The following is a 15,497-nucleotide window of genomic DNA, read 5'->3' as shown; positions in this document are numbered from 1 at the left end:
GTCTCATTACTTTTGTTGTGGTGAAAATGAGCCCAAGAAATAACCAGAATGACTGCATGGTTATCACAGCTACTCTCTTTTATTTAATCAAATCCAAAATAAAATAACATTCCCCAACATATTAAACATGCTTGACAAAAAATGTATGATAACAACAACTTGAAAATGCATTATGATTTAATATCAAATTAAACTGTAAAACAAATTTTCTCAAGTTTTGTGTGTATATATATATATATATATACACTGTGTTATTGATTTTTTAATACAAATTTAACATATTTTGTTATGGAATGCATACCAGTAGCAGCCAATTGATTTCTTTGCAACTGTTCCCTTGGATCGATTTTTTGCAGTTGTCTATATTATCTGTGAAATCCATTAAACCTCAAAAGTATATATATATATATATATATATATATATATATATATATATATATATATATATATATATATATATATATATAAGCATCATATCCGTAAACAAAAAGTCAATTGTATATTTTAGTCCTAAGCAGAATTGATTACCAGCAATGCTGAGTCTATGTTGACAATTTCCCAAATTATAACAATATGCCATTTACTAGTTACCCTACTCCAAACTCCCAATCAAATCATTGGTAGTTTTAGAACTTTAAAAGATGTCTCTTCATACAAATCATAGTTACTGTGTACATTAAGTTCATGAAAAATTCTTCCTTGCAAACACAATTTGTTCTGAGCATTACCCTCCCCCCCCCAATTAAAAGAAATCCCGAATTATAACAATATGCCATTTACTAGCTACCCTACTCCAAACTCCCAATCAAATCAGTGGTAGTTTTAGAACTTTAAAAGATATCTCTGTCATACAAATCATGTACATTTAGTTCATGGAAAATTCATTCTTGCAAAACACAAATGAAAGTTAATGCATTTTTCCATACTTCATACAAGTAACCCTAAACCAACCAAATATTATGTTGTTGGTTTTTTAATACAAATTTAAACATATTTTGTTATGGAATGCATACCAGTAGCAGCCAATTGATTTCTTTGCAACTGTTCCCTGGATGGATTTTTTGCTGTTGTCTATTATCTGTGAAATCCATTAAACTTCAAAATAATATATATAAGCATCATATCCATAAACAAAAAGTCCATTGCATATTTTACTCCTAAGCAGAATTGATTACCAGCAATGCTGAGCCTATGTTGACAATTTCCCGCATTATAGCAATATGCCATTTACTAGTAACCTTACTCCAAACTCCCAATCAAATCATTGGTAGTTTTAGAACTTAAAAAGATATCTCTTCATACAAATCACAGTTACTGTGTACATTAAGTTCATAAAAAATTCTTTCTTGCAAACACAATTTGTTATATATATATATATATATATATATATATTAACAAATGAAAGTTAATGCATTTTTACATACTTCATACTACTAACCCTACACCAACCAAATTGAATATAATGAGAGCTTATGGAAGGTATTTCTTTCCTTTAAATCTTGGAATGACATGCAGATCTCGAACATCATCATGGTTGAGAAGCCAGCACAAATAACGCTCAGATCCCATGCCCCAACCACTGGTCTTCATTGGCTTCTCTGTGCGCATGTCTGTGTACCATGTGTACGAACTGTGAGGTACAGCGTGGTGGTCCAAGGCCTGCTCAACTTCAGTTGCTGTAGCATGACGTTCACCTAGACCAAGGGTTTCTCCTAGGCCAATCAAAAGATCAGCAGCCAATGCCTTCTTGCGTGTATCATCAGTATAACACTGGTAGAAAGGAACTCCCAAGTGGTCCATCTCTGTCAGCCAGATGGCCCCTCCATACTTGTCAATCAAAAAACGTTCTCCCCTTCTGGTTACTTTTTTCCCCATTTCTGGCTTACCAGGGACCACATCTTCATAGCAATCATCGCTTGGAAACATTGCAATCGCTTGGTCCACTGTGACACGTGGCAGTGATTTTCCACCCTTCATAATTTCAACGAGTTGCTCTGCATGTTCTGTTGTCCCTGCTGTGGCCAGGATAAACTGCCTGTGTGATTTCAGCATGCTCTTTGTCAGGTGATAGATGTAGCCCTCAGCAACACTGATTGCATCATCCATCTTTCCGAGTAACTCGCATTCTATATGGTAGAACTGGTTCAGATGAGTTGCATCAGGGTCCTCTCCACGGAAGCTTGGAGATATGTAGTATGTGCCTTGAAGGCCATCTTGGAAACGCAAGAAGTATTCTAGGGTGAATTGCATGGAATCTGCCAGGAAGATCTTTTGCCCAAACAAGTCGATTTGGACTGGCTCTGAATCTGATCCCAATCCCATGGGAGAAGAGATGCAATCAGTGGTCAGTGGGGTCAGGGCATAATTGTACTTGCACCGCTGGTTGAAGTAGTCAACTGTGGCATGGAACAGCGTGTTCTGAACCTGAAAGACATTTTGGTACCAAGTGCTGTGGATGGCTGCAATTGAATGGGTCTCTGGGTCTTCCCAAGATTTAGGTGCTGTAATGGAATCTGTTGTTAAAAAAGAATGCAGACTTTTTAATTCACTGTCATCCCCCTCAGGGCCATCTGCAGAGGATACAAAGCCAAGGTAGGTCTTCCTATACTCTGCCTTTGAGTTGTTCCTTGTTTTTCTTGCAGTGCTGTTGGTAGCAAACACAGGTATAAGCTTCACATGAGCATAATCAATTTCACACCCTTCAAAGATCATTGCACAATGCAAAGCCCCAAGACTCTTCTTGAGTAAATTTGCTACTTTATAGCCAGCAATAACAAGCTTTCTGTAGTCTTCATTTTCAAGGTTGAATATGTCACTTGACAGGTGCCTTCTTGGGGCCAGCACTGTAAACCCAGGGGTGTTGGGAAAGGGTGTCAGGAAGGCTACATGGTCTTCATCTTCCCAAACCCGCCAGTGTTCCTCTTCATTTCGCACAATTCTGGCAAAAAGGTTGTTATCTGAAGATTCACCATGGAAAACATTGCTTACATTCTGTAATGCTGATAATGATGTTATAGACTTTTTGATGCGATCAAGTTCTTGATTGGAAAGTCTGGGGCCATTTTTGGATGATACATAACCTGGGTATTCGTCATTATATTCTTCATCTGCTGATGTCACTGGTTCCCAGACTTGACCCAGACCATGCAAAGGCACAAGCTTCATGTGAGCTGGAAGCATTGGTGATGGTGCTGATACCATGGCACATCTCTGTACTTTAAGTTTCTTTTGCAGAAATGGGACAATGCCATGGACTTCCATCATCAAAGCTTCATAATCTTGAAGGGGCATTTGAAACAAGTCAACACCCTTCTTGGTAGATTTTGATGTAATAAGTATTACGCCTGGTGTTGAAGGGTACTCATGAAGATGGATATTGCATTCTTTGCCATCTTTGATTTTGAGGTGATCTCGTGGCATTGGATTCGGGCCTGAACCTTTCATCATCACTTCTGAGGCAATGGCTCCATTTTTCTCCATAGATGCAACAAACATGACATTAGAATTAAACTCAACTGCAATATTGCCATCTTTGTCAACTGCTACAATGCCCCCCTTGTGGTTCTGAAGGTTATTCTCAAGGGAATACTTGCAGGCCTCTTTAATAGAGAGCTTTTTGTAGTCAACCAACTTGGCAACATCATGAGCCATGGCATTTCTTAGGAAAGCTTCCCCATCACCTGAGCATGCAACTGCAACCCTCTCATCAGCAAAGCAACCAGCACCTGGTATTCCTGTGTCACCAACTCTTCCCTCCATCTTATTCAGCACCCCACCAGTGGATGTAGCTACTGCAAGGTTACCATATACATCTACAGCAACAGCACCAACAGTCTGAGGATGGTTGTGTTTTGATTTGGAAGATGCCACTTGCCTGAATTGCTGTTCTCGCATGAATGTTTTGAAGTATTTGTTTGGTACAGTAGCCAAACCATTCTCTTTGCTAAGGGTTTCAGCTTTTTCACCAATCAGAAGAACATGTTTGGTTTTGTCACAAACCAATCGTGCAGCTTCAACTGGGTTCTTCACACTTTTCAAACATGCTGCAGCTCCACATTTTCCAGTTTTCCCGTCCATTATGCATGCCTCAAGCTCATGCTCCCCAGATGCATTGAGCACAGCTCCTTTGCCTGCATTGAAAAGGAAACAGTTCTCCAAGCTGACAACAGTGGCCTGAACAGCATCAAGACTAGGTTTCCCTTCAGCCAACATCTTAGAACCAACTGATAGTGCAGCCTGCATGGCAAACTCAATCAACTTCTTAGCTTTGTTGTCTTGCTTGAAGTCCTCACCAGCACCAGCATGGAGAACAATGGAGAATGGATGTTCACTTTTGCTTGACATCTGTAAGCTTTCCAGAGCACCCATCTGCTTGGCAAGAGAAAATGGCACAACAGTCTGCATAACAGCATCTATGCTTTGCCTTAGTGTCTCCAAAAACTTTGAAATATGGCACTGATAAAACCCATTGGCTGCAATTTGAAAGGCTATCTTGTCTGGTTTAGCATGGTAGGCTATGCAAAGTTGATTTGGAGCATAAACATTTGCCACAGAAGTGACAAGACCCTTAGCACCATCATTACCTGTGAAATATACCTCTGGTATCTGAAGCATCTTCAGGTATGAAATAAGGGTTGCATCAACATTTGCTTCGGTCAAGAGGATATTACGCAATGCTGCAATATGAGGTCCGAATGCCTTGCCTTGTTTGGTTTCTCTTATCAGGTTTTTGTGCATTTGAACCGCAGCAGCAAATTTTGGAAAGAGGACATAATGTGGTTCTTTGGCTATAAGGGAATCTATGAAGCTCCGTGATTGGTCTGTAACTGGCATTGTTGGATCACTTCTCCCATCTATAAAGCGGCGCACATGAGTAGGTTCCACCATCAAAATCTTCAAAGTGCTTTTGGTCAAATGCAATGCAAGCTGTGTTGAAAGGTTCATCCAAATGTTGATCAAACGTTGTTCCCGCATAAGATTCATAATGTCAGGAAGCATGGGTATATCTAGTTCACTCACAATGCGATCACTGCCATTGGTCGGGATATTTGTCTGGATTTTCTTTTGGTCTTGTGTTGAAATATGGAAGTCCAGGGGACAAGCTGGGATGGATGACATTACAGGGTCAAGGTTTTCGTCGAATGAGAGATTTTTTGGAAGGTGGGTTAATAGATAGACCAAGGCACCTGGTACTGTTGCATCCACACTAGTGTGTTCTACTAGCATACCTGTCTTGCCATCCTTATACACAACAAGGTTGATGACTTTGTCATAGTAGCGAGAATGCTGGGTACCATTCCCAAGACGGGTGGCCTCTAAGATTTTACTCCTGGTATCAGGTGCATTTCTTTCCTCCAAGCTGAGGGCTAGGATGGCGCTCTCCATGATATGGATGGCTTCACTGGCACCTCTTTGGATCAATGATTCCCGAATACCAGCCCATGTTGGACGATCAAGGGCTGAAAAAGGAGCTATGCTAGGTGGGGCATCATCATGTCTAGTAACTGCTTGCAGCTGTTGGTAGATTTTCTCTAATGAAACAGGTTGGCCATTTGGTTGGATGACATCGACCTATATAAAATAAAGCATACAATGAACGTTAGAACTTTATAGCAAAATTTTCAAAGAAATTATGCTGAGGTGTTCACTGTAAACTACAAACAACTACTGTTGCAGTGTGCAAATGGAGTTTTTAACCTGCATTGCAAGTAATAAATATGAGGGCATTCAGAACAATTTAATCAGTGGATCAGTTAGTCTGCGGATCATCTGTTCTGAATGCGCTCTATGCCATGTGTTGTTATTTAGCATTGATTGTTTGTTAGAGAAACATTGATATCCAAGATTATAACAGTGAAAAATTACAAATGTCATTTGTCTAAGGGACCATTCCCACAGATATTTGGATCGATCTATCTCCCTGGGGAGTCTCACTAAATTGTTATCATCTTAACTGGGCTAAATGTCTGACACACCCAGTAAAGCTGTTAGGGGTCATTATCTTTACCCCCTGGTTCAGTAGGTGTGACAGACAGTTAAGTCCCATAGTTAATAGCAAATTAGTGAGACACACCAGGGAGTTAGACCGATCCAGATGGATCGATCTAGGCATGGGAACCCAGTCTAAGATAAGACTGAAATCTTTAGATAAAGGATAGGTCTAAATTTATATGTTAGCAAATGCATTTGTACGAGTCGAGTAAAAAAGAAATGAAATCACTATCATAACCCAATTCATACACTGTTTTGGACCAATAACTACTTTGCTTTTACAAAATGTGAATATAAACATTGATAGATTGAATGACCAAACAAAAACAAAAGCCATGTAACACATTTTCACAATGATAACGTAGTCTTTTTTAAAATAAATATGTAAAGGTATACAGAAGGACTGCTATCTTGTTCCAGGCATCTGGGGAGCTGACAGACTTAATACTCGACTATAAAGCAATAATCGGTTTTTTTTTTTAGTTATTGAGTCTACTTTTTATTGTTTTCGGTGTTAAAATATAAAAGTACCTTAAAAGCTGCCCCTTTGTGTAAAACGACGACGTGTCGAGAGTTTGTAAATGTAGCAAGAGTATCCATTTCTAGACCTGGAACTCTGCTTGAAGACAGCATGTAATGAGCCTGGCTGGTCTCCAGTCGTTCTCCTCGTTCCATTCCAATGCAGTTGGTGAGATGTTCCGGTCTTGCCTGTTGTATAAATTTTGTTTAAGTTTTTGTTATATCTTAATCTTTCCAGATAAAAAAACTTTCACATAAAACATACCAAGTCAAAACCTTCTTAGTCAAATTTAGGTTATTTAGATTACATTACATAAAAAATCAGTTTTGGATTAACGAATTCTACAGACATTACAGGCGACTAATATTAGGTAGGCCTACACAACAAATTGAATAACTGCATGCAGTGGTATTTGATACTGCAGTGGTATTTGATATCTAGATCTCAATCATAAATACTAATTAAAAAAATTACCCTATTAGTAAAGAGCTAAAAGAAACTCTCACCTTGACACAAGCTGTAGCGTGCAACAGGGTAGCAGCCCTACGCAGCTGGTCGCTGTGCTTCTCGTCGTCCTCTAAAAGACCGGTTATCACCGTAGAATTGGGAATTGGGCATCGAAGGGACAGCAGGCTTTCATGGAAACCCTCAGTGGCCCAGTTATCCTTGTCTTTCACAGCCTCGGTGAAAGCTAATTGTATCTTCTCCCATGTTCCATCTTCTTGCAATGCGTGGAGCCTGCTTTGGAAGTCGTCAAACCTTTCCTTGTCCAATAGCTGATCCATAACACGGGTCAGCTCACTCAAAGTGGACTCCAATGTTGGGACTGGGTATTTCAAACTAGTCATGTTGCTGAAAAAAAAAGAAAGAAAGAAAGAAAAAAAATCTGCCATAGCCTACAGACAATTCCTTTCCAAAGAAAAGAATAAGACACCCTCTATAAAAAGGGGTGTTAAAACATTCATTCTCAGTATATAGGTCCATTTAACTCTTTTTTTATTTTATTAAAAGTAAGCGAGTGGACGAATTATTTGTCAAACTGGAACTTAACTAACATGATTCTAGCAACTTATAAAATAAAATAATAATTACTAGTTTTATTTGTTCTCACACAAACAACAAACAGACTTATTTTAAAACCATCTCACATTCTCTAACCGATCTAGTTCATTTTACCAAAGTACAAAATCTTCAACTTGTCAGGAATCGAGTATGATGTCTAACGTCCCAGAAAATGTTCTCACTGTTTGTTTCAAATAACTCAATAGATAGCGGCGTTTACTTTCACGGTGTCGCCGGATCTTTAAAAATTGAAAAACCTTCATTATGTTTCTTGACACACGTCATTGTTTTTAGTTGCTTGATGTTTTTCGTAACATTTAAACCATTGATAAGATCTTCAATTCAATTTTATTCATTATTAGCAAGAGAATGTGGTGACAAGACAGTCAATTGTTTTAAATGAAACGCAGCAAAACTGCATTCTCATAGAGAGTAATTTGCAAAACCTTCTTTACCATGCATTGTGAACAAATTTACTTGAAATGAGAACAAAATGTCTCAGTAAAATAAATGTGGATCTTGAAATATCCCGTAAGCCTGGTCTTGTTTGTATTAATAACGTGCGAATATTATCCAAAGTTCATTTTTATGTTATTTTTAAATCTTTCATTACCAAAATAGGCCTTCGTTACTTCATCCCCATGCCAGCAAGACATAAAAATTTCAAGATTTTGAAAAAATCCTAGATTTATCACTTTCTGTCGTCAAAGATCTAGAAAAAGTAGAATTCGCGACTATATCTTTAACTTCATTTTTCACTTTTCTGTTTTCTTCAAATGGACCTATATACTGAGAATGAGTCAAAAGATTTCATGAAATAAATATCCATTATAGTTAAAACGATTTCAAAAACTAGTACCTTATTTGCTACCAAGAGTAACCTGACGTGAGTTCATCTAGCCAGCTATAAAGTATACCCAATAATAAGGTGCATTTCACATGCTCGGAAGTATCAAAAAATAAAATTGAATGAATTCAAAGTTGTATTTATTTTTTAAAAGATATATGTATATAGAACAAAAATACAATTTTACACATATCTATATTGATTTTTTACCATATCTATACATTATATAAGGAGCCTAAAATGTAAAGTACACATATGTATGTTCCAGCAACGTGTGTTCCGGGCCATATAATCTTAATTTTTATATTGCGTTCCGATATATTTTGTAATGATTCAGTCATGGTAAATTATGACGTAAAAATTAAGTTTTTTTTATAAATATTTAAATGCAGCTCAAGGGGCTTTGGGTCATGTCTAATATTACGTAACGTATGTTCCCCAGAAAGTTTCATCTTGCCCAAGTACTAGGTGCAATAGGAAACCGGGATTTCTGCTGTTGACTTTAAACTATATTGCAATTCCTTGATAGTTTGCCATTTCTGGTACAATATTTGGAACATGAATGGCAAATAGTTTATTTAATGCTTATTTTACTGTCAGTAGTGTGTATTTCCCTCTTTTTTAATATTTAGTAACAAAATTAAAGTCGCTCAAAAAAATTTACTGCTCTATACAGAAGATTATCATAATTTTGCACAACGTTATAGTTGTAGGATATAAATTTCAGCACAAAACCAGTGATGATTGGATTTCAAAGTGAGTAGGGGAGACCGGAGCAAGTTGGCCCAGTTAGACACTTTTGACCTTGTAGAGCCAACTAGAAATGAGTTAGAGTAACAAAACCGGTTTCAAAGTAAGCCCTACGTGTGCAACGTCATTATTTTTCAAATATAATGCCAGATGGCTTACAATTTGACAAAAAACGCAATTGACGACAGGGGGGCCAACTTGCCGCGTGGTGGGGCAAGTTGGCACCCTACACGAAAATGAAGTAAGTATCCCATGTAAACGCCTTGAAATACATTTTTATACATTTTTTATTTATTAAATTTGTTATAGTGAAAAATGACGACAGCAGTTTGGAGCTTCCGAACGTTTATTCACCGACTCTTGCTTCATACAACTTCACAAATATTTATACTCAATTTCTCCGTACTGATCACGCATTACTTGTTTTCTTTTCCATTGTCTTTGCGTGATTACAAAATATTTTCCATTCGCATGTTGCAAGTCACTATGCAACATTTCCTTATTAGGTAATCCCTAAGAGACTTGTTTTCAATTAAAGATATCTAAAATATTATTTGGATTACTCATATTTGGACCTTATCCAAAACTCAGTTATCATGTGATAAATAGATGATCAAAATTATTATATGTTGTGAAATTAACCAATCACATTAACTGTTACAGACTTTGACCTTTTACATCTTTTTCTGACACTAAAAACATGTTCTACACTTGTTGACTCTTGGAGATACTTAACTTACACTCAATAACTATCTGTCCTTTTACTCTTTTAATTCCGCTTTAATTGTTATCTGTAATTAATGAAAGTGTAAGTAATTTGCTTTACAACAAATTGATTTTTGAGAGTCTCTGATGAATAAATACTTCAGATGAGGCAGATTTATTGAGGTTTCCGTACGTCACTTGTATGTGTTGCAAGAACCAAAATATTTATCAATAAAATTTGTTTTGTTTTAATTAAGAATAAATTAATAATGGTATAAAGCGGGTTTTTAATGAATGAAAACGAATAATAAATTTTCGTTTTAAAAGAAAGTAACAAATTCATTTTTAAACCGTTGAGTTTGTTTCAACAAAGGTCGCTAGCTCTGTTGTGGGAAATATAAGGGTCCAACTTGCCCCGAGTCAAGGGGGCCAACTAGGCCCGGGTGCACATTTTTTATTTTAAAGGATGGCGGCCATTTATGGTGCTAGAATGAGCAACAATGATACATCTCTGTGAAACTTGAATCAATGAGCTTCAGTTTGATTCCCTATATATATATATATATATATATATATATATATATATATATATATATATATATATATTGATTCTAGGACAATCCCCTCCCCCTGGACAATTCCCCCCCCCCCCCGACTATTCCCCCGGACAATTCCCCCCAGGATAATTCCCCCCGGACGATCCCCCCCAAGAAATATATATTTATTGACACATATAAAATATAAAGTGTAAAGTTTAAAGCATTTCATCCATTTTATTAATATTTTTAGTGTGATAATACAACTTCCTCATGAAACAAATTATTTTATAACAAATTCCCTTTTCATTGAGTACAAGTACTGGAAGATTTATGAAATATCTAATCGAAGTATAACCACCTATCCTTCAGGTAAAGGTGGGGTAAACAGATGCATGAACAGCTAAACAGATTTTATTAATATTTTTAGTGTAGTGGGTAGTGGGTAGTGGTCAAGCAATATAAAGTGACAAATAGTCAAAGGGATACCTGGATAAGCGAGAAGTTTACCCTACCTCTCCCCTAGAGATGCAAATTGATTCAAGACTTTCTCAATCAAGAGGGAGTAATAAAGCAATTAAAAGTAACAGTTAATTCATCAAAGGGCTACCTGGATGAGTGAGATCATCTGTTTACCCCTCTTTTACCTGGAGATATACTTTGATCAGATTTTTAATAAAATGTTCTGTACTTCTATCTCGAAAATTTTATGTACTTGTACTCCATGAAAAAAATTTGTTTAATAAAATTAATATTATCTATCCTCGAGTTGCATCATCACTAAGAAATATTCAGAAAATGGATGAAAATATTTGAACTTTGTACTCTTTACTTTATATTTGTATATAAATTTATATTCTTCGGGGGGGATCGTCCGGGGGGGGATTGTCCTGGGGGGGGGATTGTCCGGGGGGAATTGTCCTGATCCCTATATATTATATTCGATCAAAAGCCTATGAAAATATATTTTTTAATCTCTTAAACAAAATTACTTTTAGGTGTAAAAATCGTTTTTTTTTCGACTCACCGCTTAAGCAAAACTTTTTAACGTCCGGCACTTCCTAAGCATTGTAGGCTACGGTCACTTTACTAGAGTATGTGGCCAATTTATTTACCTCGTAGTTACTTTTTCATAAATTGACCGGGGCCAACTTACCCCGGGGTCCAACTAGCCCTTGTCTCCCTTAAAACGTTTCCACAGCTGGACGTATTGCATTTGTGACAGTAATGTATGTATCTTTTTGGGGGATAGACGATGAATTCTTTCTTTTATTATTATTCATGGTTTCAGGAGAGTGAAACTGATACAAATTTCTTCATTTGGATCCCTAAAATATTCAAACATAGTTTGTAATCTGTGCACTAAATATTTTAAAGAGCATACCTGTGACCTCATTTGCACCTCTGTATTCGGTTTGGGTGTACTACGTCACTGATACGTTCACTCTCATACGCTGGTTAAGGGACGATTTCTCACTTTCAAAGTTGTGGGTATGATTGATTTGACACACGCTATTTGTGACAGCGTAGGCTATAGTGTGACAGTGCCCCATCTTGCAGTGATTGTGATGATGGTTAAACACATTTTTGTCCGTTTCCCTCCCCTTATGATGTTTTTTGGGAAACAATAAAAGTGAAGGTGTTTAAAACTTATGTTGTAAAGTTAATTACTTACGCTTACACTAATTACAATTAGTAATAAAGGGGAAATCAGATAGATGAAAAGTTAAGAGTGATATTGAGTGTAAATTAAGGGTGCTTTCCCAGAGATTTAGATCGATCTAAAGATTAAAATTTAGATCGACCTAACTCCCTGGGGGTTCACGCTAAATTGCAGTCAGCCGAGCGAGCACCATAGTTAATTACCCCCTTACAGCTTTCAGTAGGCGGGACAGACGCTTAAGCCGGCCAAGCTGACAGTAATCTGGTGAGACTCCCCACAGGGATAGATCGATCTAAAAATCTATGAAAATGGGGTGTAAGTTTCATCTGTGTAGTGTAGAACATGCTTTTAGTGTCAGAAAAAGATGGAAAAGGTCAGAGTCAATAACATTTAATGCGATTGGTTAATTTCATAACAGATTTTAGTTTTGATCAACTGTTTATCACATGATAACTGAGTTTTGGACATGTTTCAAGTATGAGTAATGCAAATAGCTTTTTTTTTTTTTTTTTTTTTTTTTTTGATAAGTTTAGTTGAAAACAAGGCTCTTTGACATTATCTAATAAGGGAATGTTCTATGGTAAAGTCAACATGACAATGGAAAGTTTCTGTAAATCACGCCATAAACAATAAAATTAAAAAGAACATAATTACACGCGTGATCAGTACGGAGAATTAGAGTATAAATATGGGTAAAATTGTATGAAAAGTAAGTGGTGAATAAATGATTGAAGACTCCAGAACCTCGTCGTCGTTATAATACTTAATGTAACTTATTGTAAGAATCACAAGTTGTATGTCTCCTTATTTCGGTCATGTGAGTGCTAAAATCCCGCGAGGCTGCACCTACAACGTATCTCTATTCAAGGAAGCCGCACGTGCGGAGGCAAGGGTGTGCTTCAACTGTACTGAAACTTTTCAACCGACACGCTGATTTTGTCGGAAAAATTATCTGTACCTGCACCTTTAAGTTATAAGTATAAATATACACGCCGTAGCTCGTCGAGGGTTAAAATTATTGCTGTCAAATAAACGGCACATAAAATTGTGTTCATTGCACGGAATCCGTGACAAATGTACATGTACAGTAGGCTAAAATTGCCATTTTACATAATCCATTATCTAATTTATGAGACATTTTGATTGATTGCTTGAGGTGTTATAAACTTGTACAATATGTTATATATAGGGAAAATGAAAAATACTGAAGATAAAAAAAGCTGGTAAAAAGTCCAACCTCAAGATAGATCGTCATTCTGTGGCACCCTGCTTTTGTCAACCATCAAGATAAACTTAATCTCTTCTTGTTGAAATTCATGTTTTTATGATAATGAGAATATCTTTCAAAATGACTTCGGTTCCTTGATTAATTTGTATATCTCCGCTGACAGAAAAAGAGGTATAGAGAAAAGGGATGTTTAAAAGTGGCAATAAAAAAAACTCTGATGTCGGGGGCCTCTAAATTAGTATAGGCCTATAAATTATAGGCTATAAAATAAATTTATAACAGCATTCTAGCGCATCCTTTGGAAACACGCAGTTAACAATCTTCAGCTACAAACTACATTCATCGTTGCGTAACTTTATAGCAATGTGGTCCGCTTGACTCTGTACTAGCAAAACTGTCTAAATAATTTTTTGCAAAAGTTTATTTTTAAAAAGACAAATGCCGTACAATGCATCCTCAATATATTATTAATGCCCAAAACTGTTTATTCTCTTTCAAACAATATGATATTATGGTAAAATTAATTTACCGCATAGCAATAGGCAGGAAGAACATGCACTCTTTTGGCGCACAAAAGGTTTATACGTATATTCTTAATCTTACGCTAATTTTACGTTAATATTGCCTGATCATATTGAAAAGTGCTCGACCCTAACTGTTGACCTAAGTTATAATACAAAACAAATAATTTAATCTTCTTTCATTCTTTTTATTGCTCTTTTATTATTCTTTTAAAAAATTAAGAGAAGTCGTTTAAATTAGTTATCTTATTTTCTTTGATAAATATATAGGCCACCTATTTGCATTTTACTCACCTTTGTGTTGCCTCTTTTGCAAAACCTTCCTTCTGCACAGTGTTATAGTTTCTTTTTCTTCGTAGTCTTTGTTTATTTTTCTCTTTTTGAGTGATGATACCCGCTCGTTGAACACTGCTGTGTTGGGTGCTTCACTGCACTTCTTATACAATGCGATCTACGGAAAACGTGACGCCCGCAAATATTTAGTGTCACGATAACACGAAAGCTAATGATGACGCACACTTCTTGGAAGAACAGCTGGTCAGATGAAAATCACGCGGCGTAGAAAAAACAGTCTTCAACCAGGCGTTTCAGTTATTAAGCCTGATCATAGAGAAAACAGTTTGCATCTCATGAGACACGATTACAAGCATTTTTGAAGGAGTGGAAAAACATAGCGCTGAGGGGAAAATGAAAATAATAATAATAATAATTTATTAGATAAAATTGCAACCCTAAGGTTGAAGTTGTACAAAGAATGTTTAAAAGAAAATTGACAATAATCTTTAAATTATAAAACAATAAATTATTCCTAAAATACTACAAATTAAAAAGGCATCCATAAATTACTACAAGTTAAAGAGGCAATAATTAATAAATGAATTTTTAAAACGTTCCGTCTTCACTTTTGGTTATGAATCGCATGCTCTTTGTTAATTTTTTCACAATCACTTTACAGAGCTATGAATAGAGAGAAACAACATGGTTTTTTATGACATATAATAATAGCTTTGTTTTCTTTCTAAACCTTATTATATGATAAATGTAGTTGACCGGGGTTTGTTAAAAGGCCTATGTCTGTGTCCGTTTATCCAATATTTGTTTTCGACAATCGTAATTATAGGATGTATTATTAACATCGGTTTTCAATATAAAGGTCCATTTAACATTTTTTAAATTTTATTTATTTAAGCGTAATTGAAGTTAAAACAGACCGAATGACCTTGTGGTTAGAATGTCCGCCTTGTGGTTAGAATGTCCGCCTTCGGAACGAATGGGCGTTGGTTCGATCCCGTCCGTTGCTAATCATTCTTCTGTTAACGGTATTTGCTGTCTCGCAGCTTGTTACATACCACTTGAAGCAGGGTTTTAGTAAGGCGAGAGCACCTCATACGACAGCGGGGTTGTATCCTCCCCAGAAATAAATCTTTAACTTCATTTTTTACTTTTCTGTCTTCTTTAAGTGGACCTATATATTGAGAATTGAGTGTTAGAATTGAATTGAGAACTGGGTTTCGTGCTGTTCGGTAAATGCACCGTTTTTATTAATTTGAATATGAGTTTTGACGATTGGATTTCATCATTGAAAAGAATCATTTGTAGGATGATGATGCAAAAAAAATTACTTCAGGTTCAAAGGTCATCGAAATTTTTACCAACCAACAATAAGGTAAGTTG

The 15,497-nt window shown here is 36.3% G+C and overlaps 1 protein-coding gene across 1 annotated transcript; it reads right to left on the bottom strand.

The window, feature by feature from the left end:
* Positions 1-57: 57 nt before the first annotated feature.
* On the bottom strand, positions 58-14,264 carry LOC106171029 (uncharacterized). Its single transcript, XM_087002960.1, has 4 exons — positions 14,118-14,264; positions 7,018-7,363; positions 6,523-6,699; positions 58-5,571 (listed from the first exon to the last, which is right to left on the bottom strand). Exons 2-4 carry the CDS (start codon positions 7,357-7,359, stop codon positions 1,471-1,473), a joined length of 4,620 nt encoding a protein of 1,539 aa, XP_086859086.1. The 5' UTR covers positions 7,360-7,363; positions 14,118-14,264; the 3' UTR covers positions 58-1,470.
* Between the last annotated feature and the right edge of the window lie 1,233 nt (positions 14,265-15,497).

The sequence above is a fragment of the Lingula anatina genome, chromosome 1 (genome assembly GCF_051362555.1).
Source record: "Lingula anatina isolate TDL-2025a chromosome 1, LinAna3.0, whole genome shotgun sequence".
In the NCBI taxonomy this organism is placed as follows: Eukaryota; Metazoa; Brachiopoda; class Lingulata; order Lingulida; family Lingulidae; genus Lingula; species Lingula anatina.
The sequence above is the reverse complement of the archived record's forward strand: the minus strand, read 5'-3'. Positions and strand labels throughout refer to the sequence as shown.

Bases quoted from the DNA above. Each gene is read 5' to 3' on its own strand.
- LOC106171029 (XM_087002960.1), bottom strand. From the start codon at position 7,359: ATGACTAGTTTGAAATACCCAGTCCCAACATTGGAGTCCACTTTGAGT. The intron at 6,700-7,017 runs GTGAGAGTTTCT...TTTATACAACAG, and splicing joins ACGCTACAGCTTGTGTCAAG to GCAAGACCGGAACATCTCAC. The intron at 5,572-6,522 runs GTACTTTTATAT...TATTTTATATAG, and splicing joins ACAAAGGGGCAGCTTTTAAG to GTCGATGTCATCCAACCAAA.